Below are 25,000 nucleotides of genomic sequence, written 5' to 3'. Positions count from 1 at the left end.
AGGAGATTGCGCGGATATCAGCTGACATGATTACACGTGTTACACAATCAGTGGTTCCAGCGATTGATAGAGAGAAATGGACGACAATTAACAAAATAAACATATTTCATGTTTGTTTCATTTTATATTTCAATGTATGGTACTTAAATATACGTGTATTGCTAATATCGTTTTTCTTTAAAATGTTACCTGACTTTTTGACCACCCTGTAGTTCGCGCATGAAATGAATTAGTGGAATGATTTCTGTTCGATGTACATTGCCGTTAAAGATCACGCGGATTTTACTTTTCTAGTGATACCATGCCGCGGGAATGCCGACGGGGATGCTCAGGCAATTTCTGTTGAGGAAATAGTGCCTCTCCTTTCGGGGAGCTTGCCTGTATCATACTTTCGGACCTTGTGTCACACATTGCTGTGGTGGGCAGCAATCAAATATCTATCTGCTGCGGGGGGGGGGAATAAGAAAATAAATACGAACTGATTCTGTTCCACAGGAAGCGCCATATCGCCGAACATTTGATTTTTAAATAAATAAATATGTTTATTTAAATAAAATCAACTTTCTGAACTTATGAATTTCTATTTAAACAACGCTTACATCGAGGAGAGAAACGAACTTCACTAACAGTTTAATGATTTAATATAGTTTAATGGTTTAATAACCAAACGATACTGTAATAATGGAATTTAACTTCGAACATCCTATTTACCAAAAGAATAACTAGGTATCCCCGCATATAAAATGTCATTGTTTTAAATAAATAATGAAAGTGAAACAAAAATGAATGAACATAAATTCTCGTGCAACGCCGGGTCGGGACGGCTAGTGCTTCAGTAAGGGCGGAACAGAATAACAAACAAATAAAAGCAGCCCAAGGAAATGAAAACCAGGCAATATCCCTCTGGAATTGCGTAATAATGACAATAGTTTTATTTTTTAAAACTATGAGAAAGGAAAAATACAATGATTAAAAAAGAAAAAAAAAATCGGTAAGAGTTTTCATTCGAGTAAGGGTGGGACACTCACGTGACCTCGTGTAACTGAATATTATACACTAATGCTAAGACGTAACCGCCTTCAGCCCCATGCCCTCTCTCGGCTCATACTCCTACGCAACGGCAGCGGCCTTCTTGTTAAGAAGTTTTTATTTGTTTATATGCGTTATTCGACTGAAGTACCCGTCAGAACTTTTTCGTACTTGTTTATATTGATGAGCTTTTAAAGCAATGCACTTCACGTGAAAACATTTTTACGTGTCATCTCGAAATTAGTATAAATTCCAAAAATTACGAAAAATTATCAAGTATGCACTTATGTTACCGTGCTGAAATGATACAAACAAGTACCCTTTATATATTAGATGATTTTCCCTCTCGCTTACCCCTCATCGATGCACCCCCCTCTCTTATAACTTTCTGTACTAGCGTAATACATTTCTTGTAACTGTTATGGGGTACAAAGCACCCCTAATTCAGAACTGGAATCAACCAGTCCTATGAATACCACTGGTTTCAGAAATTATATGGAGACATTCATACCAGGTTTAACCGCATGCTACGAACACGTTCCTCTTATACCACTTTAGTGGCTCCTGTATTCTTTATGATGAATACATATTATATCTTATACACTTTACATTACCTGTGGTTTCTTTCATTTGTAACCCCTAGCACGGGTCTACAACAGTAACATAGCGCATACGAGCGCATATGAAAATATCAAGAGCAGCCGAAAGATAGATAGCAAGCGATTGTATTAGCAGCAGGAGCCGAAAAATAAATAAATAAAAACATATGCAAACTAAGAAGTGTGCGCAAGCTGACGCGACAAGAAAAAAAAAAAAGAAAAAAAAAGAGAAATAAAAAAGGACATTACGTGGTGGAGAAGAAAAAAGCCGACGCCGAAGGAGACAGACGGGTAAATTGAAGGCGAGAATGGGCTGGCTGTAGCCAGCGTGCGGGAGAAGAAAATGTGCGGTTGAAAAAAATTGATGTATAAGAAATGGCTGTCTACGACTGGCGTGTAGCGGAGCAGCAGCGAGAGACTTTTTAAAGCTGGTGTCGAGATGGGGAGAAAGAAAAAAACAGGAATAAACGACTTGAGATTAAAAAAAAAAAAAGAAAAAAAAGGGAGATTTATTTATGTTTTGTTTGTTTGTTCCTGTAAACGTCACGTAACATTCTCGCACTGACAGTAAAGTCAAAACGCGCTGTTTAAAGTTGATACTACTTTACACGATATATGCATCATCTTATATATATATATATATATATATATATATATATATATATATATATATATATATATATATATATATATATATATGATGCTAATGCAGAGAGTGATCCCCGCTATTTTTAAATCGTATTTCCAAGTTTAATTAAAGTTTTATGATATGTTTTTTTTTAATTCAATTGTAAGGTTAAAGTACAGAATATGTACAAAACACCCTCCCTTCCCCATGTTAAGAATGGCTTTTTAAATAATAACGTTATTATTTCAGTATGGATCACTCTTTGCTGGAGTACCATATATATATATATATATATATATATATATATATATATATATATACATACATACATACACACGGCTTATCTGTATGCGATATCAGTCGCAGGATAAACTAAAAAGGATATTATATTGATACACTACCGTTTGTGTGCGTATTTAATAGCGTTGGGACTAATTAATAGAATATGGGAATCGGAAAAATCGAAACTTTTAAGGATATTGGGATCGGTATGAAAATCGGAAAAATTAGTACCTATTTTCCGATGCCATAAACGATTCTTTTTTTTAATATTTGATTTTGTTTGCTAGTAATGATGAAATAAATATTTATTGATTATTAAATACCAGTAAAACTAAGTCTATAGATCATCCCTTTACAAGTATTTTTTTTTTACGTTTGAGAAAATATATGCAGATTTAACGTGTTTTTACGATAATCAAAAAAACAAAAACTATTTCATAATTAAATATTTAGAATTTTATAAAGAATCAGAATCGGGAATTGTAGTATCGGAATCGGGAATTTAGTACGGAATCGGTAAAAAATTGGAATCGTCCTCTCATTAATATTTATGAAGGCTGATAGCAATGCAGAAAAACTGGTGAAAGAAAGCATTGGATTACGAATCCTTTAAAAATCTATTTTTCAAAAGGATCTTTCACATTCAAAATAAGTAAATATGCGACATACTGCTAAATATTAATTTCTAAAAATATTCGGGATGGTATAGTATCTTAGATAACTATAGTTTGTTCTTGTTTGTTTGATTTTAGATTTTTGACCGATTATCGTGACTAGACAATGGCTCTAATGAAAGCACCATTTTGTCTTGTGTTCTAACGCGACAGGCTTTATGTTACCTTTATTTTAAAGTAAGAGAACACTTTAAAATAAATAAAAACGTACACGAAGAAAACTTATCCAAGTAGGTAGAAGAGTAACTAAGCCTGCCTTTGGTAACAATTTTTTGTAGAGTATTTACTATTTACATTTTTTTTTAACCCTTTTGTTCTTTGTTATCATTCTAGAAAAATCACCAAATTGACTATAGAGACTTTCTGTGAATATTTGGGTGTTTGTGCACTTTTGTCACCGCGCTGTTTTTTTTTAATATATTTTTTTTCAGGTTAAAGCTTCACGATATTTTTTTTTTCTTTTGGTAAAAATGCACTGGGGGACCACCCGAAGACTTACCTTTAAGAAATTAATTACGGCGAGGTTGAAAATATGAAAATGTCTTTCGGAATAAACACTCCAACCTCCCCACGTTAAGAACGGCTTTCAGAATAAACTCACACTCCAACCTCCTTACGTTAAGAATGGTTTTCAGAATAAAAACTCTTTGGAGGTTGGAAAACCAGTACACATTAACCTCTTTTTTTATTAAATGGTTAGGTGGAAACACAGAATAGTTACAGAATATCCCCCCTCTCCATGTTAAGAATGGCTTTCAAAATAATAACGTTATAAGTGCACCAGTATCAATCTTCGTTATGGTGTTATTATTGTTGTTCTATGGCACCAACAAGTTTAACCGGCTTCCTCCGTTCCTCCGAAGTAGAGAGTTTCACGGGATTATGGAATTCACAAGCGATCGTCAGTCGCATGTATAAATCTTTGTGATAGCCACTAGATATCTCTTTCATGAATTCTAACATACGTCGACAAACACGTTTGGATCTCGCGTCTGCGCAGGTTTCATAGACACGTAAATAGAGGCTAACAGCTTCCAGAAAATAAGTAATCAAATAAATAAGTGCTTAACAAACCAAAGAAACAAAATAAAAAGAAATAATAACAAAAAAAGACATGTCCACTCACCCATTTTGTGTGTTTGGTGCTTCGACGTGTGGGATGGGTGAGAGTGGTGCATTGTGGTCCAGTGCAGAATTGTTGTGAGACGGTGGCGGACTTCCGCCGCGTTCTGTGCAGACTTCATTATCGAGATTAAAGGAAATATTTTTGGGTCGGATTCTTAAAAACAAAAAGAAAGCCAATGTTTTTTCTCTTCTTTTTTAATTTTATGAAAAAGGTTCGGTAAAAGTCCAGAATAGTTAACACTTGAGAATCCGTAAAAATGAAAAATAAAAACAATAAATAATTTATAGCAAACGCAATAAAATTATTAAATTCTCCACCGACCCATATATTTTTGACGTGTGGGGTATTTTTCTTTAACTACAACTCAACATTTACCGTTAAATTGACGACTCTTAAGTTTTGGAGTATGCTGAAAACGAATATCACATTTAAATTTGGGACAGGCAAGTAGTTTTCTGGATATTAAAACCTTTATTATCCAATGTAATCCCTTATGCTTTTACTGGTGTAAGATATTTTATCTCACGTGCCTTTTGCTCCATGACAGTGGCAAAATAAAATAAAATACAACAAAGGCCTACCTTAAAATTCAATACAAATTTTTATAGTTCCTCGGTTGCAAAAAGGAATGCCCGTTTTGGCTCTGTAAAAAGACCTGTTAACAACCTCGAAAGGTGATAGTCATTTATCTTCGACAGGAACTGGATGCAGGTTCATCTGCCTTCGAAGATCTGAGTTTACAGCTGTTTGAAGGGGGTCTTTATGATACCTTCTGACGAAAAGATACACTTCTCGCCTAGAGACGATATTACAGAAGTTCATAATTAATGTTCATTGAAGGAAAGGTCCTTAATAACAGGTCGGCAATTCAGACCTCAAAGTCTCTGGGAAACCCATATAATAACAATTGAGCCTAATTATTTAAGCTTAAAATGAAAGTGTCAAGGAGACACACATAATAATATATTAGCCTAATCATTTAGGTTTAAAATTGAAGTCTCAAAGAGACGAAGGTTGGAAGCTCCAAAAATACCTCATATGCGGTGGGTAAGTGCCATTGATCTTTCTCGTACGGCTGCCCTGGTCGGAACTAAAAAAGAAAGGATAGCATGCAAAAAGCCCGCCAAGGCGAATCGCCCTGCAGCAAATACGATGGGAGGCATGATGTAATTGTCAAATTTCTAACACTGGCGACCATGTTTTTTCCCCAACCGAACGAGTACTAATACACATGCATGTTACAAAACACCTCAACCCCTTCGTGTTAAGAATGATGACGGCCACTGAAATTCATTAAGTAATACATTGGAAAAATGTCTTAATATCTATGCTCCAACTTTGAATGTGATATTTGTTTTCAGCAGACCTGAAAACATAAAAAAAGTCGTCAATTTTTGAGTTGCCGCTAAAGCATAAAAAATACCGAATTATTAAATTCTCCACCGACCCGCATACTTTTAACGTGTGGAAACTGAGATTTTTTTCATTTCAGAATTTTATTTATGTATTCGTGTATCTTATCGACAAAAGAGAACCAAAATGGCGGCCGAAGCGATTGCTTTACTTAATGCTGACAAGGTAGTAAAATAGATTAAATTAAAATGATTTATATCGTTTCAACTTCCGCTTCCCGTTTAAGAGAAGTCATGCCGGTGTATATTAAGGAAAAGTACCTTCTCATTAATGTTTACGTAATTTCAGTTTAATTTTAAAAGTTTACGTAAAAATAGTCTTTATTTTGAAAAAATATCTTGTAATAAAAAATATTTTTCAAACCTTTACATTTAAATTTATTTTTTTTATTTTCAGAATGATTTTATATAATAAAGAATATACTTTTCAGGTTGTTGCATGAGTATCCACCGTTTCAGAAAATAATTTTGTTCTAAAATATGTTTTGATGTTTGGCAAAGTGTTATATATCATTAGAAAGCACTTATTTTGTTCTACGAAATAATGGTCATCGTTTTTTGCTCATATAATTTTTTCTCATTTTTCAGAACCGTCAAATGGATTGTCAAGTAGATAAAAAAAAAATCACATTTTCGACACTTCCTTCTTTTCGCCTTTAATCGAGGTCAAAAAGTGACCAAGGATATTTGTGCCGTATATGGAGAAAACGCTATAGTTTAGAGAACTGTTCGAGATTGGTTTACCAGATTCAAAGACGGTAATTTTGACTTCAATGACGCTCCTCGTTCCGGAAAATCAATCAAGAGAGACGAAAACCATCTAGAGAGTTCTTTTAAAAGAAGATGGCCATCAGACATGTAGAGAATTGGGTGAAAAGATGAAGTGTGATTTTGCGACAATTTCACGCCACCTTCAGTCGATGGGATTCACACAAAAACTTAGAGCTTGTGTCCCACACGAACTTACTTTTTGTTGTTAAAATTCTTGGATTTTCTTAAAAAAACAAAATAAAAAAAACAGCGGGAACTTATACAACAACCTAATATATAATAAATACATTTTAAAAGTTTACATAAAAAATAACATTTACTTTGATTTTTTTTATTATATAAAAAAACGCATCCAATAAAGGATATCCCGCCCCAATTACTTTAATTCGAATGAAAAACAATGTGGAATTCTAAATCACGATTCAATAGAGTATTTGTATAATAATTAAAAAAAAACAATCTAAAGTACTTCACACTGTAAGATTTTAATGGTTTTCTTCGGTTTGATATGCCGCTAAATCGACTGTAATGGCGGTCAAAATCCAAGTCTCTTTTCTCACTAGTTGGAAGGCACAAGAGTCTTTCCGTCTTTCCTCTTTTATATGATCTTTAGTACACATTCCAACGAGATGCTAAAATCAACACTCATTTGTATCAATCGCTTTCGACTAATTTGCATATTAAATTCACTATTACAGCGTTCTAAACCTATTCACTGTTTTCATATGCACATTTTTTTTTTTTTTTTTAAAGTAGTGCTTTTTTGCTTTACTAAAACAACGATTACAAATTTCAACAGTTGTCGCCGTTTTCATCCACAGGTTTTTAAACTGAAGAAGTGCAGTATATGAACTACTGCACTTCTTTAACTAGAACAGGGATGACCAACCTTTACATTTCGTGCGCCAGTAATTTTTACAATCAATTCCGATGCGCCATACGAACATTCACTTCTTTTCTGTCTTTCAAAATGTGCCGTGATATGGACATATTTTGAAGTCATAATCTAATATATAAACGACTATGTGTCTGTCTGTCTGTCTGTCTGTCTTCATGTTTTCAAACTCTATCTGCTCCGAAACTAAAAATCGCAGAGCAGCGCTAGGGGCTTCAAGTGATTGGATTTTTTACGGGTCGTTTTTTATGCCATTTTAGCAAATTAAAATTGTTTTTAAGAGGTCAAAAAATGGGTTAAAATTGAAAAGCAAGAAAAAAAGCAAGAAAAAAATGAATGAAGAAAAAAAAATGAATCAAGCAAAAAAAAAAAATGAATGAATGAAGAAAAAAAATGAATGAAGCAAAAAAATGTATGAATGAATGAAGCAAAAAAAATGAATGAATGAAGCAAAAAAATGAATGAATGAATGAAACAAAAAAAAAATGAATGAAACAAAAAAAAAATGAATGAAGCAAAAAAAAAAGAAAAATGAATGAAGAAAAAAAATGAATGAAGCAAAAATAAAATGAATGAATGAAGCAAAAAAAATGAATGAAGCAAAAAAATGAATGAAGCAAAAATAAAATGAATGAATGAAGCAAAAAAAAAATGAATGAATGAAGCAAAAAAAATGAATGAATGAAGTAAAAAAAATGAATGAATGAAGCAAAAAAAATGAATGAAGCAAAAAAAAATGAACGAAGCAAAAAAAAAATGAATGAATGAAGCAAAAAAAAAAAAAAAAATGAATGAAGCAAAAAAAAAAAAAAAATCCCCCAGAACAAAACGGAAATAATCTGAGACATGTGCATGCGAGTATTTTATTTTATTTTTTTTCGGAACAGTTCACTTCTTGTAAGTAACAAAAATACTCGAACTGAGATCGAAACCAAAACTTAAAAATAGTGAGTCAAATACGATAACCATAGGGCCAGCTTGACACAGTCTTTAAAAAGTGTTTTCAATCCTACTTATTCTTAACAAAAGAAATCTGTCACGTAAACCATTCACGCATGCGCATTCGTGAAACAGTTGGCAAACAGATAAAAATCCGATCCATCCGTACCAATTTTAGAATTTTGACTCTCCAGTAGCTCTTTTATCCAGATGAAAACCGACTAAAAAGTTTTCCACATGTCTGAATACCCTCTATAACAAATTTCATGTCTGCAGATCAAAAATTCGTTGAATATATAGGTTGAGAAGTGTCACCCCAACACACATTCTCACTTTTATAGATATATAGATTAGTGCTTATTTATAATACCCGCTTTCAACTCATTTGCATATCAAATTCACCGTTGCAGCGCCCTAAGCTAGACCTATTCACTGTGTTCATACGCACATTTTAAAAAGTAGTGTTTTGTTTAAACAGCGATAACCAATTTTAAAAACTCTCCCTGTTTTCACCACAAATCTAAAATATTTTATTTTACAAAATAAATAAATATATTTAAAGGAAAAAAAACAGTTTACGTTATTAAATTTTCAATTATATGGAAACTGGAAACCATTACGTAAACATCAATCAAAAAGGACATTGGTGTACATCGTCATAACTTCCGGTAAACAGAAAGCGGAAGTCAAAATGATATAAGTTCTTTTTATTTATTTAACTATAAATAATTTATTTACTCTGTCACTCACTTAAACTCCCGCCTTTTTTGGCCCGGGAGTAAAGATCAAAGTGTAGTACCCGTTCTTCAGGTGTAGCACTTAAAGTAATCAGTTTTGGTCTATGGGGGGGGGGGCTTCATATCAGACAATTACTTCTGAAGTCAATTAGGTTTGGTCAGTGTGGGGAAAACCCTTTATATGAGACAATTGCTATTTATTTGATCCCCCCCCACACATTAAAAAACGACCTTGTGTCTAATTTGCTCTCGTGGGGAAACAAACAAATGCACCACTCACTTCTGAGTTTCAAGTCCGAGTAGCAAGTCCCCCCCCCCAAAAAAAAACTTCGTAAACCCATATTTAATCGCCCAAGTTTAGCGAAGTTGAACAATAGCCTCAATTTCGTTTTTCGATAATAGACAAACATCAAAATAAAATTCTGAAAAAAAAAAAAAAAAAAAAAAATCATGCAAACAGTTTCCACACATTGAAAGTATACGGGTCGGTTGAGAATTTAATTCTACTGCGTTTACCACAGATTATTTGTCGCTTTTTATTCTGTTGTTCATGAGTTATCGACAGTTAACTATTTTATACTTTGTACCCGAATATTTATTATGATATATATGCAGTATATGATCATAAAGTCCATCGACTAGTTCCGTAAAACGCATTATGGAGATTAACGATTTCAGAAACGCTTCATGGAAGTTAACGAAACTTGAATCGGAATCAAAACATGCTTAAACCGCATTAGAATGGCTTGAAAGGAACATGGTTTCAGGCATCTTTTTCCTGGTATTGCTAAAATTTTCAGGAGAAGTAGTTTAATTTTTTTTTCTTTAGTTTTTCTTCGTTATTGTAGCGAAATCCGACAATCAAAATTTACGTAACACTCTTGTCAATCAAAGCATTTTGAAAACACGGGATTATTTTTTAAATATGTTTTGTTCATTAGCCATGTTCCTTTCTTTTTCATTCACAACGTTCTTTTGGTAAATTTAGCACTTGCGAAATCGTGAACCTTTGATTCACAACAATAATTTTTGTCATTACAACCTGAAATTCGAAACTGAATGCAAATTGAAATAAAATCAATCCGAAAGAAAATGGCAATCTTTAAGAATACTCATCTATTCACACAAATGCTCGTAATAATAAGGCTGTGTGAAATCTCGAAATGAGATTTTTAACGGAACGAATACGAAAAAGACATTATTGACAATTTTAAAAGTTTTTATTACAAACTAGCATGAAGGAAGGGTAGTAAAATACGCTTAAATATATTTTTTTTCATGCAGATTTCGTCTTTATTATTACAGAACCAATTCTCTATTAACTATTATATTGCATCTAATATATAGTAATGATTTCAACAGTTAAAAAAAAAACGATTTTTGTATCAGCTAGAAATCGAAACTAAAACATCTAACGCGCAAGACGCGTTCCCTACCGATGTAGCTATCGTGAGATAACCAAGTAAGATTTAATATTAAACTACTTGAAAAAAAAAAAAAAAAATGAACTAAATTTGGGCATGCGCAGAAAGAAATAGAAATATGTCGACAAGTTGAAATGAACATTTTGCATTTCAACTTGCCGCCATATTTCTGTACGCGTTATTCCTGATTTTTCTATTTTATCGTTTTTCGTAATTTTTGGATATGTTACTAAATTCGACATGACAGGTAAGTAGATACCATTGTTTTACTTGAAATTAACAATTTCGATTTTCGAATTTAGCTATTATAACGAAGAAGCACCCCCCACACACAAATAAATAAATAAATAAATGAATAAATAAATAAATAAATAAATAAAATGCCTTTTCTTCGTTCCGTTGAAAACTCATTTCATGCACAACCTAAAGATTACAAATGTCAGCCTGAATGTGTGTTTATTCGTTAAAAAAATACCAAGAAAAACATCAATTAATTCAAGTTTCATGCGTTCTTTCTTCGCGCCGTGTTGGTATTAAGTTGTAAAAAAAAAAAAAAAAAAAAAAAAAAAAATGGAAAACAACATCAGCGAAAAAAAAAAGTGTTTTACGAGCGTTTCGTAAATTTCGATAAACGTTTTTTGTGATCGTTAATTTTCGTAATGGGTTTTACGTAAATAGCCGATTGGTTAATACTCTGTTATTGTTTTGTTAATTTCATTATTTGGTAATCTATTTAATTTGCTTTTTTTTCCCTTTTATTATTATTATTATTATTTTTTTATTTCTTTACAGGGTTTTGTTGTAAGCACAAGTGTGTATGTGTACATATGCGTTATTAATTATTTTGCTCTGTTAGTATGGGCTTTGTAAAGTGCTCAATATTTCAGTAGATCATTTTATACGTCTTGAATGAATTCAATTATTTACGAAAGGGCATTTTTACCTAAATGCGAGTTGGGAATAATTTTCCCTTTAACTAATTTGGTACCCCCACATGGAGAGCGATATATATGTTATTTTAAAAATATAATTATCCACAGACACGTGTTTCGTCGTCTACGACTCATCAGATTCAGCCATTCTGATGAGTCGTAGACGACGAAACACGTATCAGTGGATAATTATATTTAAAAAAAAAAAAAAAAAAATATATATATATATATATTAAAGTTTGTTTTTGAAATGTCGTTACTTTCAATGTATACCGTTTTCGTTTAACAGGTCTAGATTGTTATTTTAAAACCAGTCACCGTTAATTTTGAGTTAAGCTCAATGTGTCTATTTAATAGGGACAGAGAATATATAGTGCAAAGTTTTGTTGTGGGGACAGGATATTTTTATGGAAATATAAATCATAAAATTGCTACTCATTAATGAAACAGCTGTAATGGAAAAATCCAGGAAATAAACGAAGGTTATAAAAAAGAAAACGTGAGTCTTTGAATTTTCAACACAACTTTGCACTATATATATATATTTATTTATTGTAGGCAGCATTCTTTTAGTTAAACAAGCGTTGTTAAAGTCAACAGGGAGCTTCCGTTTAATTAAACATTTTCTGTTGCTTCTACACTATTGGGACGAGATTTTGTAGTTGATAAATGAAGTTTTCAGATAAAAAAGCAATAGTTTCAACTGATTTTTTTGTCAATCTAATAAGTTACAATGGTAGCTTCCAAATTATGCAGTCGAAATTACCTGAATATTATTCAATTACTAAACAAAACAACTTTAATCATGTTAGCAGATGAAAAATTGCTGTCATCTTTGTTTAAATCAAAACGGAAAATTACCTCCCTTTTGAACTCTCCTGTGTTTTACGAACGTATTCATCAAATTCTATTTTTTTATTTTCTTTAATAAAATTTTTTCTACCTTACCGATTTTTGTAATTTTTGGATATAATCATTTTAAAAATACGAGGAATACGTAGATACCATTGTTTTCATGTGAATGTCAGTTTTACGATTTCCGAAAGTCTCGTCCCAATTCTATTAGAAGCGCCAATTTTCTCATTTTTTCTGATGATCTTTTTAGTGTATGGATCGAAAGAATCTGCTTTTTTTGTGTGTGTGAGTATGCCACCCTAAACTGGCGCCACACCAAATAAGTGAGGAGAGTAAGGGAGGATAGAAAGACTGAGGAGAGAAAGCAGTAGCCAGACTTTCGCTGAAAGAGTGCAAATAGGACCTCGCCACCGAAATTCTAGTGAAGACCAATGGTCGCTGTCAACGAGAAATCAATTGTAAGCGGCTGTTGCGATAACGCAAATTCATCTGCAAAGGTTTTCGAAAGTGGTAGAGAGTACTGGGAATCTAATCTGTTGTTAGTCAGAACCCAGATGACACCACTAGTTATTCTCAAAGAGAAATGTTTCATGATGTCCTGTGTGATTCCTCCTAGTGAGTAAAAAAAAAAAAAAAAAACAAGAGTATAAAAATTGTAATCAGGAGTTCAGCGATGGGCGCAGTATTCCACAGACTCTCATGTTTATTTCCGGCGAATGCCACATGTGTCGACATTTGTAATATATAGAACACATATATACGAGTACGGGAGAAAGAATTTCAAATATTTATGAATAAATTCTCTAAAAACATCAACGCTTATCAAAGAACTAGCAGGTTCTGTATTGTATTACGCGCCTTGAACATTTGATCTATTTCACGCGGAAAGTTGTTCCAGTTTTTATTTATGTCAAAGCAAGCGCGCGCACGCACGCACGCACGCACACACACACACACACACACACTTTATAATTCTTTTAACACTCAATTATGCACAAACAAAAGATATATTCAATATTAGTAATACAAGCAAAAGAATAAATTATACAGGTCATCTACAAAAACAGAACCAATGCTAAAATACAGAAGCATTCTCTCACTTCCATATTCCTAGTTAAAGCGGTACGGCCCTCCCACTACTACAATGCGAGGATTAAATTCCCAGAGATACTAACTAAACTTGAATATTGCAGACTAAGACTTGCATAAACCATCTCCCACCCTCTCTTTCCATCACACACTCACGTATAAATTTATATAGAGCCCTTTTAAGAAACTTAAAGTTGAACCCTATTAAGTGAATTAAGAAAAAAGCGGTCAACTTTAGTAAAACGCATCATTCCAATTTCCTTGTTGAATACTCTGCCTGACTGTCAACTACGAAGAAAATGGCATTCATAAGTGCTTAATTTTCTTTTAATTACGTGGTAGTTGCCGGTGACCTGGAGGATATAACGCGTCAGCTAATCTGTATAAGGCATAACCACGTTGACACACTGGTTCCCGTCAGATCACCGAAGTTAAGCAACATTGAGCCCGGTCATTACTAAAATGGTTGACCAATTTGTGAATTCCAGGCATTGTATGTAGGAGGACGGCGACACCTCCCTGCAAGAGTTGCAAAAGCCTAACGTCGTCTCCCCTAATATGGGATATGCATGCAACTGGGGATCGTTTGTGAATTTCATACTCCCATGGACATTCCCGCTTCGAAGGAAGCCGGTTAAACCCAAATAGGGTTAGTGCCGTTTCACACACACAATGCTTGCTGTATAGACTAGGTTCGAATCTCTCGACCAACAGTAATTATCACTTCCTGCACTGATAATTGCATAAGCATTACACACTAGTGTCTGTAGGTGTAAAAATTTGTTACAGAAACAATCAGGAATATCGTCTCTGAAACGATCGTATACTATCCCTGGTTGCTTTTGTCTTGATCGTTTGAAACATGTAAATGAACTTATAATTATCCATTAAATTTATTTAATACCTCTCTCTCTCTGTTAGAGAGAGAGAGAGAGAGAGAGAGAGAGAGAGAGAGAAGAAGAAGAAAGGACCCATTCAGTTTCGAAGAAAAGATATATCTCCTGTAAGAGTGCTTGCGTACGTAATTGTGAAGCAAGGGTTGCGCAATCCACAACTACAATTCTCCTGAGTCTACACTGATTGATTCCGGTTGTAAAAAGAAATCCATAACTTCTGGAAAGAAGGTTGAGATTAGCAAAGAGCACATTGAGCAGATGATATTTTAAAATGGTAACCATTTCAGTACTGATTAGGTTCAACATCGGTTAACTTTAGTGATCTAACGGGAACGTGTTTGTCAACCTGATAACACACATCCATATATATATACATATTATCTATATATATATGGACGTCTTCAAGTCCAACATGAACAAATTCCTGATAAACCTCCCTCTTAAGTAAGACACTTTATCAAATCTCCATTACCAACGATTACTACGATATTATCCACTGATTACCGTACACGTAATAACCCTTATCCCAGAGTGGTTTCCAGGTCTTAATAAGTGGTGACTACCATGTAATTATATATATATATATATATATATATATATATATATATATGTATATATATATATATATATATATATATATATGTGTGTGGGTAGGAAGGTAAGCTCGAACCGGGAGCCTTGACGTGAAGGTGGAAACGAAAGGGGAAAAACCCAGATACCTAACCATCTCGGCCACGAGGGGGGGAGGAAATGAAAACTGTCTTAATTTAACGTTTATAAAGTGAAATTGACAGGTGCGAGAAACTTAAGTCGCGTGATGTTTGACTTTATTAAGGTCAAACATGACGCGATTTCAGTTTGGCGCTGCAAGCCAGTTTCTGTTTTCCCCCCGCCCCAGCATTACGTCTAGGGACGAGAACACAAGTTCGTTTTCACAGTTTCGCTTTTTTTTATACTGAAAAGCGAAACGGAGACGCGTCGATCAAAAAAAAAAAAAAAAAAAAAAAAATCTCGAAAATAGCCCATAAAAATTGAGCAAATTAAAGATAGAAGCGACCTCCGTTCTTAACTTGTATATATTATGATTTAGACAGTATATAAAAAGTTTTAAGAAGGAGTGAGCCGACCAAGCGCCCCTTCGAAAAAAGCCTTTTGCGGACATACACAAAAAGTGCACACACACACACACACACACACACACACACACTTTTACATATATAGACTAGCGGGGTGTACCCGGTGTTGCCATGCTGTTTGTAGGTTTATGTGTTGGGGGGGCAGATAAAACAAAATAGAAACTAAATAATAAGCGAAGTAATAACTCTGTTTAAATATTAAAAAAAAAAACGAACAAAAACAAACAAAAAAAAAAACAGCGAAAAAAGTTTTGGAATGGAGATAGGCTCGAACCCGAAGCCTTCATGTTAATAGTCTCATCACATAGCCTGCCGCCACGAAGGCAGGGGCTTGAGAACAGTTGAAAATAAGTGTTTAAAAAACGCAGGTGGCTGAATGTCAACGTATAGTTTTCTAGGTCAAATATCATGCCTTAGCAGTAGCAGAGAAAGCAAATTCACAGCGCGAATTTTGTAAGATAAATGTCGCTGAAATGAAAGATATTTATGACGTCGTTTCGTAAATCGTAGATATTATAATCTAAGGAGTATATAAAAAGTTCTAAGACATACTAACCCCACAGAGAAATTCCGCGAAAAAAACCTTTGCCGGACATACAGAAAAAATGCGCGTGCGTACACACACACACATTGCTTTTTATATATATAGATTATTGGGGGTACTAGGAAAACATATTTCGTAGCAAACCTTTTGTACGCAGCCAATAACATCATATTACTCTTTTTTTTAATTTTTTTTTTTACATTTTATAATATTCAAATTTTTTGGCGTGACCCAAGAATATATTGAGCATTGATTGATGGGAGTGCAGTGGCAATAATTCAAATAAATTTCAATAATGTATAACTTTTAACCCTTTCCTTCGAGGCATATCTGACTACATAGCTAACCGGTCTCTGGTGAAAATAAAAGAGTCATCATTATCAGGATCCGTCGTCCTTTGGTTATCCCTGCATCAATTTATGTCAAGGAAGGATGCGCAACCACGATTTCTTTCAGTGTTTTTGGACCAAACATTCCCCGATTTCGTATGCACCCGTCCTGACTTATTTTTGGTGTCAGGGGTAAAAATCGGCTATCTTACAAGTCAAACTAATAGCTACGGCCAACTACAAGTACTTCATGCTGACTAGACAATCCCGAGACACGTTTTTCATTATTATTGTGCAAAGTGCCACTTCCTCTCCTACGTCTCTACTTCACGATTCCAACAATAGCAACAACATCAACGAAAGATGCTGCAGCTATACGTTGGATTTGTTGAATGTTATTGTGATCATATTTACGCGAGAATCTGCTTCCTTTTCCGTTCCAAAAATAACCCTGAAAGCTTCACACGTGTTTTTTATTTTTCCTTCACTTGAGTTAAACTCGCATTTCATTTCCTTCGAAATCTTCTTACAATGAATTGATCAATGGTTTACTCACACAGTTCCACTTACTTAACAGAGAGATGAAAAGACCGAGGTGGAATAACATCACCCAGAACTGTCTCCCCCCTCCCTCTCTCCCTCTCTCTCTCTCTCAAACACTCAGGAAACGCATCGTCACCAGTTTCAACATAGCTGTATCGCTCAAAGTAACAACAAAACACACACACACACACACACACACACACACACACACACACACACACACACACACACACACACACAATAGTAGCAGGGAGGAGACCCGACGTTGCCCGGGATGGAATTAGGATCAACGAATGTTCTACACCTTCAAAACTTTTATTGTCATCGAAATTTGTGTAATTGCACATTTTTCAATCGAATCGATTGATTGTCTGCTCTAGTCGTAGATCCAAAACGATGCAGTGACTTAGTTCAGAATACATGGTAGTTTACATTGCACTGTAGAGAAACTACGGTTGATTTCATAAATTATTTTTATAAAATGTCTCGACTTAATGCTTAAAATGCAAAAGTCAAGTATTATGGTCCAATTGCACTCTAACCAGAAACATTCATTTCGAACCCGATCCTGTCTTACCAAAAAACCTACAGTTGATTTCATATACTTCTAGATGTACGGTGATAAAACTTCTAAGATGCACTAGTGATGTTAGGCTATATAAGGATGTTAATTTTGGTCAAAATCAGACTGTCCCTTTATTAATCGGAGTTTTTGATTATCGACTTTCGATACTAATCGGGGAGGGGGTATCCCGATTAAAACCTTTTCTGTTCTTAACACCACTGCTAAACATATAAAGTACGTTTGTGTGAAATTTCAAAAAATCGACTCAACCGTTTCCGAGTCCGTAGAGAACTCTCTCTCACACACACACACACACACACACACAAAATGCCTTATATATATATATATATATATATATATATATATATATATATATATATATATAAGTTTAGCAACGATGAGCCTGACCAGTACCAGGCGGGTGACCATATGGGAAGGATATGCTCTGTATATAGTGCCTGGAGAGGGATGAGCGCTGCCCAAGCCACGCTGCATGAAATAATGCAGCGCCCCACGACTCCGGAGTGTTAAGGGGCTCATCCATCATCCATCCATCCTATGCACCATTAAAGTTCTTAATTAAGTGGTGCTTCAAATGTACTGTTTCATGTAATATCTGTATTATTCGTCCTGCTGTTCTAATCTTGGGTATTATTATTATCACAACGTTTCGGCCGATGTAACCTTTGACTTTCTTCAGATGTATTTGGTGAACTCAGTAATCTTTTTCAAACTTAGTGTTGTGGTGGCACCCAGTCATTTACATGTGTGGATAATATTACACATAAATAACAAGACTCGGTTGTCTGAGTGTGTGTTAACCAGAAGCCACCGAAGGCCGAGCCGAGAGCAGATATGTTCTCCATCCAAGACTCTCTTACTTGTCAACCATTATGTAAATATACTGTGAATATACTTTTCCTAATACACTTCTTATTGATCTACCTTTGTTTGTTGAGTCTTCATTTGTATTGCCTTATACGTTATTTGGTTCAACCTGCAAACATAACAGTTGGCGACGAAGATGAACGTCAAACATAACACTTAGGAATTTGTACGGAATTTTGAATAAAGCGTCGTGTGAGAATAACATTTAAGAGGAGTACAGAAGTACACAAATATTAGAAATTATACCGATCCAAAAAAATAATAAAAATAAAGCATAACACTGTTTCGCGACAACAAAATCAGTGTGTAAAAGGACCATATTGAATAAAAAAAATATGATATTACTAATATGAAACACCTACAGTCTCTGGAAAAGGGAATTTATTCTCGAAATATCTAACACCATATAGCAGCATATATTCGCGCATTAAGATTTTGAATATGTTTGTTTTATAAAATCAATGCTGATTGGTTGTAACAGTCAACTTTCTTTTCTGGCTTGTCCAACCAAATATCATCACTCAGGTGAGTTGACCACATAACTGAGTTTATAAAAGGTTAAAAAAGGTCTCTTTTTCCCTTTACGACTCTTGCTGACAACGCCCTCCTTAGTTGGGGCGCAGCTTCGCCCGGGCCTTTGGTCCTGGGTCGATGTGAATACAAACAAGCCAACAAAGTTATCTCCGCACACGAACTTCACACAAACCGCACGCGGTACACATACGAACTCTCCTTATCCCACATGCTCCTACTACTAACTTCAATACACATTCATGAACTCTCTCTTTCAACAGGTCTGTTTAATCTTTCACCAAGGTCTCTAACTTGAATGTCTACGGAGAGAACTTGAATGCCTTCTGGAGAGAACTTGAATGCCTACTAGACACTATCCTCGAGTGTCTAAGGTCTCTCTGTACAGGGGTTTGTCAGAACAATCTGGCATGAGGATACTTTTTCCATAGACGTAAACCCTGACCAAATATTCAAAATCACATAGTATTCGCAGCCCAAATAAGATCTCCTCACTACGGCTACTCCACAGCTTTTCCGAGGAATGGTACACCTTCTCCAAGTGATATTACCTCAAGTAATAGAATTAAGCTGGATACTCCATCAGACTAGATAAATTCTTGTCCTGGAATCCAGTAAGACCATGAGACCAACATGAAAGATATACTACAATGTATAAAATTTAATTGGGGAGAAAAAAATTGTTCTCAATTTCTTTACTAGCTCAGTGCTTGAAAGATAAAGAACTTTAATGGAACATTCGAATATCTATGTATCTCATATAGACTTCAAGTGTTAGCCCCAGGTCGTGGGCCCCTTGATTTCTGAGAACTTCGACTGAAGTAAAATAAAACAAAAAGTGAATTATCAAGATCAGGGCTTACTCACAAATGGATTTAAAAAAAATGGCTGGCATACATGCAAATGACTAATGCCAGTTTTGCCACTCAGCGATTGAGAGCCCAAGCCACCTAATGTCTGCATGCCCAATCTTATTGGCAGATGGTCTTTACACTGTCCGTCACAACAAAGTATGTAAATACCTACATCGGAAGATTTGTGAAGAAATACAACTTGACAGATCGACGAACATCTGGGAACATAAACCACCACCAAACAGAAATGTGACCGTGTTCTATGACAAAGACATACAGGCAGGCAGATACATAAAAGAAAAGGCCATAAAGCCAGATATTGTGATATGGAACAAGCCCGCAAGAACTGCGCTCATTTTCAATGTCACAGTCCCAAATGATTTTGGCCTTAATAGAGCTGAACGGGGAAAGATAACAAAATATCAAGACCTAAAAATGATTTAAAAACGACATAATCTCTAAAAGAAATAAACATTATACCGTTTGTGATAGAAGCAACTGGCCTAATAAAAAAGAATCTTCAGAAATACCCAGAAGCAATCCCTGGAAGACCAAGCTGTAACGAAATACAAATAGCAGCCATAAAGGGAACAGCATTTATTCTTAAAAGAGCTCTCGGATATAAATTTAAATCATAACAGAATCAAGTGTTAGCTCCAGAAGGGATTAACCCCTTGATCTCTTAAAACTTGCTAAAGTAAAATAAATAAATTAAAAAAAGAGAATTGTTCCCAAGATTAACTCTTTTCATACAGCGTGTCTAAAAAGTCACCGAAGGATTGAAAATCTTTGTCATTTTTCCATTAATAATTATTTTTTTTCTCTATTTCACATAATTTTACCGATACTATTTTGCAAATTAATTATAGATAAGTATAGCATTGAACAACGTAAGCAAGTTGTGAAATTGTTTTACAAAAATCAGGGGCCAATTGTTTTGACTCAACGAGCTTATAGACGCCATTTTCATGTAAGAGACACCAAAGTCAAACCACAATTCGAAACCTATGTTAACAAACCCCCAAACCCTGCAAGAATTGAAGGAAAACATCAGGAACGAAATAAGAGAGTTATATCGCAATCCAGAAATCATGCAATCTGTCATGAATAATGTTTTGGAATAAGCATAAACATGCGAAGCTGAAAATGGGCAACATTTAAAAGACATTATTTTGCATTAATATTGTTCGAATTTTGCATTCTTTTTTGTTTTTTTTTCCTTTTAAATTTTTCCAATGTCTAAGTCAGATTGTGTTAAAATTACAGAAAGATATCATCAAAAAAATAAAGAATCTATTAAAGTTCAAAACCCTTCCCACTAAACCAATATACGTTTCTGTATTTTCTGTTAATGTAGATTTCATTTCACTGTTGCCAAGCCTTCTCGTTCTTCTTTAAACATTAAACCACAAAAATTTCATGTTATTTATTTATTTATTTATTCGAGAGAGAAAGGGTTGTAAAATTAATGAGACGAGAGTCTTATTCTGACAATCAATAACAACTTTGTTGATTTTCTTCGTTAATATGAGTTTGAAAAAAAAATAAATAAAAGCTAAATTTTTTCTTTCTTTCCACTTTAACATTCACCTATAAAATGACGACTTGTATAGATTTTCGGGTATGCTGAAAATGAATAGCAAAATCAAAAATTTTGCCCAGACAAGTAGTTTTCTGGATATTAAGACATTTTTTTCAAACGCATTACTTAATTATTGCCAATATGGCGTTATCCATTCTTAACATGGGGAGAAAATGGATGTCTTGTAACACGCATGCGCATTAATACTTGTTCAATCGGGGGAAAAACATGACCACCAGTGGAATTACACTGGATAGTAAAGATACCAATATCCAGAAAACTACTTGTCTACACACAATTTAAATGTGATATTCGTTTTCAGCATATCCGAAAGCTCATAAAACCGTCATTTTAAAGTTTAGTGTTGAGATAAAAAGAAAGTAAAAAAAGTAACAAAAAAAAAAAAAGAAAAGAAAAAAAAGAAAAACTTTCAGCGTTAAACTTGCAGTTTAAATAAATGATAGTTCTTTGCCTTGTGGCGATTCGGATAAACTGATTTTGAAGGTCGGGGTTTAAGGTTACATTCCTAGCGATACAGCATGATTACCCTGTCATTAAAACGTAAGACCGCCATAAATACATTGAAAGAAAACACTTGCCTTTAGTGGACAGCTTGTAATGTAAATTGTTAAAGAAAAAGACGCAAACGAATCGGTTTATCTATCTGGGATAATTAACGAGCCACACTTAGGTAGAAGAATGCATTTCAATCGAGAAGTCAAAGGTGATTAAAGAGGTGATTACTCATTCGGGTGACGCACCGAGTTTTCGATTTAAACCTGTCCACGCATTTCCCTAAGAGACAACGTCGATTGATGCCAACACAACCGGGCCGTTCCCCGTATACATTACAAGAAAGTTATTTTCACTGTTCTATAGGAGACGATGTCCATCAATCGTTGGTAGATTTACAATATTTATTCATATGATAAAAACACATGAAATGTGGCACAAGGCCAAAATAAAAGGGGATGCTATAACTCTGGATATAACTAATGTTTATTTTAACTAGTCTCAAACACCAAAACAAAATCTCTCTATGACCTACTTAAAATTAAAAAAAAAAATGACATTATATACACGATGTAGCGAGCTAGAGAAATAAGTATTTATAATATAAATCTCACCTGTCTGTTTAAATGTATGTATGTATGTATGTATTTTGTTTGCATAAAACTTTCGGCAGTGGCGACAGATTCTTACGAGATCGGTATTGTTTTGACGCTCGACCCTTTGGACGACAAATATCGAAAAAATATCCAAAAACATTAATTCCTTCACCCTCAACTGGGCATTTTTTTTACATCAAGGAGGGGGTCGATTTTTAGTTGATATTTTCGAAAGTTATCCCCTCTTTTTGATTGACTAGCCTTAATTTAAACCTTCGCCACTTTCGGTTTGCGATGGACGCAATTGCGAAGACGTCACGTTTTTTTCATGTTCTTTTCCTCCTTCGCAGTACGGGTTCGAGCCTGCCTGCCTACTACGACTACTACTGAGAATGAAAAGAATATTCTGTTATCACAACCCTAGTTATCGTCCACCACGATATCGCAAACACACTGGGGGTCGTCCTACTTAAGATTCGTGAATAATTTTTTTTTTTCAATTTGCCCCAATTGAATATTGGAAGTTGAGAGATTACCGGACATGCGCCTTTGATATACCGGAAATTAAAATAAAGAACTCCAAGTGGAAAACAAAAAGCAGATTTTACTCCAGCGCGGCTTGAAATCACACGTTTATCTCTTTGTTATTTTTCTTCTGTCTTTGTTTTAGCCTTGCGAGCCGAGCCTACGACATTACGGTAGGTTGATCTGTCCGGGTTGTGGTTTATCTACGTCATTTTAGCAATTGAAAAGGTTCGAGAGAGAGAGAGAGAGAGAGAGAGAGAGAGAGAGAGAGAGAGAGAGAGAGAGAGACCATCTTCCTTATAAAACGGACGTGTATCATACCAATGAAGATGTAGTTAAACCCGAGGAATATGTGGGAGCCTGTCCTAGTCTCACACAAAAACACGCGTTCACATCTCAAGCCATATTACTTGTCACATACATACGCGCACACGTCCACACACGTACATGTATTCACGTTCGCGTACATACACTCACATTCACGTGTATACACACACACACACGCTAACGTACGCACATGTGCGCCCAGATGGACGACATCACTTCCTTTTCAAACGAAATCCACACGTGCGCAAAAGACTATTGAAAACAACTATAAAAAGCAAGAGACAAGCTGTTTCCAGCCTTTTCGGACCAGCTCTCGAGCTGAGCGGTCGTCGGACCATTCCCCCCCTCTTTCGGGGCGTCCGCGCGCGTCACGTCCCCTGCTACTATGTAGGGGGCACGAGCTAACAGACAGTATGTACACATTATATGGTTTCTCTCTCCATAACCTGGATCGAGTTTTTCTCATTTTCTCTCTCTATATATATACTACAATAGACTTTACTTCTCATCAGTAAACAGCGAGAGACGAACGCGGACATGAACACGTATTGTACCCTTTTCTTTCACTTGTTTCTTCACGAAATAAATCCTAGTTCGTTTAATTCAAGTAAACCCGTTGTTCGTTCCTTCCTCAAAGCAATTCATTTTTCCTTTCCCAATTCAAATCATTTCCCATATTTTGTACGACTGGGGGATATATATAATATATCAACCAGTCCACTACAAGTACAAGTATGACTGCAATACCAGAACAACTGAGCCGTTCCCCGTATACATTACAAGCCAGTTCCCCAACTTGTAATTACATATTTTTCACTTAGAGTAATATTTTTTGCATGTTAGCCGATCGGGTTATTATTAAATGCAGATAACATTACAAAATTAATAAAACTCAGGTTATTTTTTAACCCCAAACAAAGCATATTTCCGCTAAAGCGTGGCCTGATACTGTGGTAGGGACCAGATTTATATGGGGTAACCTGAGTAGAGGGTTGGATAGCTAGATTTTTAATTTCTGCAAATTCGGCTGGGGAAATGAGCTAGGTGAAATATTCTACGCACGCGAGTTTACACTCTTCCGAAAAATTATACTTCTTCAGTGTTCACACTAATATTCATAACCGACGTCAGTATTTCTAGGGATGCTTCTGACTAGAAAAATATCGGGGAAGCCAATGCCAACAAAAGAATCTTTGGATTCATACGATGATGATGATGATGATGATGATGATGGTTGTTTTTGTTTTACGGCATATCAGCTCTTTCCAGGTTATTTATTGCCGAATCCAAAAATTTTGAAGAACGATTTTTTAATAGAATATATATTTTTTCAAATCGGTTTCTATTTAACCCATAATTGGGACCCTACCAGGTACTACCAGTCCGGGTCAGAGTGGACCTGGGAGCAATGGCAATTAAAGGTTGGCTCCACACTCCCTAAAGCCCGCAAGCTGGGGCCTCACCATCGGATATAGTTTAAGGTCATATCCAGAACCGATGAGGATGATGATGATAGGTACGAAAGAGACACAAAGAAACCATCAAAGACAAGAGATTAAAGATTTCTTGAATAATGGCCAAATATAAGGAAAAGAAAATACCCAATGTTATGTTTTTGACGCGTGCGTAACCATTTGAAAATATTATACAACGCGTGCAACTAAATTGTTTTGACGTTATCATTAAAAATGGACCCAACTTTCGCATTTATTCATACTAGTGGGACTTGTGGAAATTTCACAGCAGCATCTTTCATATGTAATATATTGCTGCTGGGTA

The 25,000-nt window shown here is 34.9% G+C and overlaps 1 protein-coding gene across 9 annotated transcripts in view; it reads right to left on the bottom strand.

Moving 5' to 3' along the window:
- The window catches only part of LOC145261151 (uncharacterized), a 1,211,790-nt gene that overhangs the window by 300,289 nt on the left and 886,501 nt on the right, over positions 1 to 25,000 (bottom strand). For 5 of the 9 annotated variants that reach the window (XM_080119452.1, XM_080119454.1, XM_080119453.1 and 2 more), the window contains one exon: positions 4,339 to 4,491. The exons of the other annotated variants lie outside the window; for them this stretch is intronic. In XM_080119452.1, coding sequence (XP_079975578.1) covers positions 4,339 to 4,491 — 153 coding nt within the window. The remainder of the gene's footprint in view (positions 1 to 4,338; positions 4,492 to 25,000) is intronic. 9 annotated transcript variants of the gene reach the window in all.

The sequence above is a fragment of the Euprymna scolopes genome, chromosome 37 (assembly GCF_053919585.1).
Source record: "Euprymna scolopes isolate OS-2025 chromosome 37, ASM5391958v1, whole genome shotgun sequence".
Taxonomy (NCBI): domain Eukaryota; kingdom Metazoa; phylum Mollusca; class Cephalopoda; order Sepiida; family Sepiolidae; genus Euprymna; species Euprymna scolopes.
Note: the sequence above shows the minus strand (reverse complement) of the source record. Positions and strands in the feature narration are given on the sequence as shown.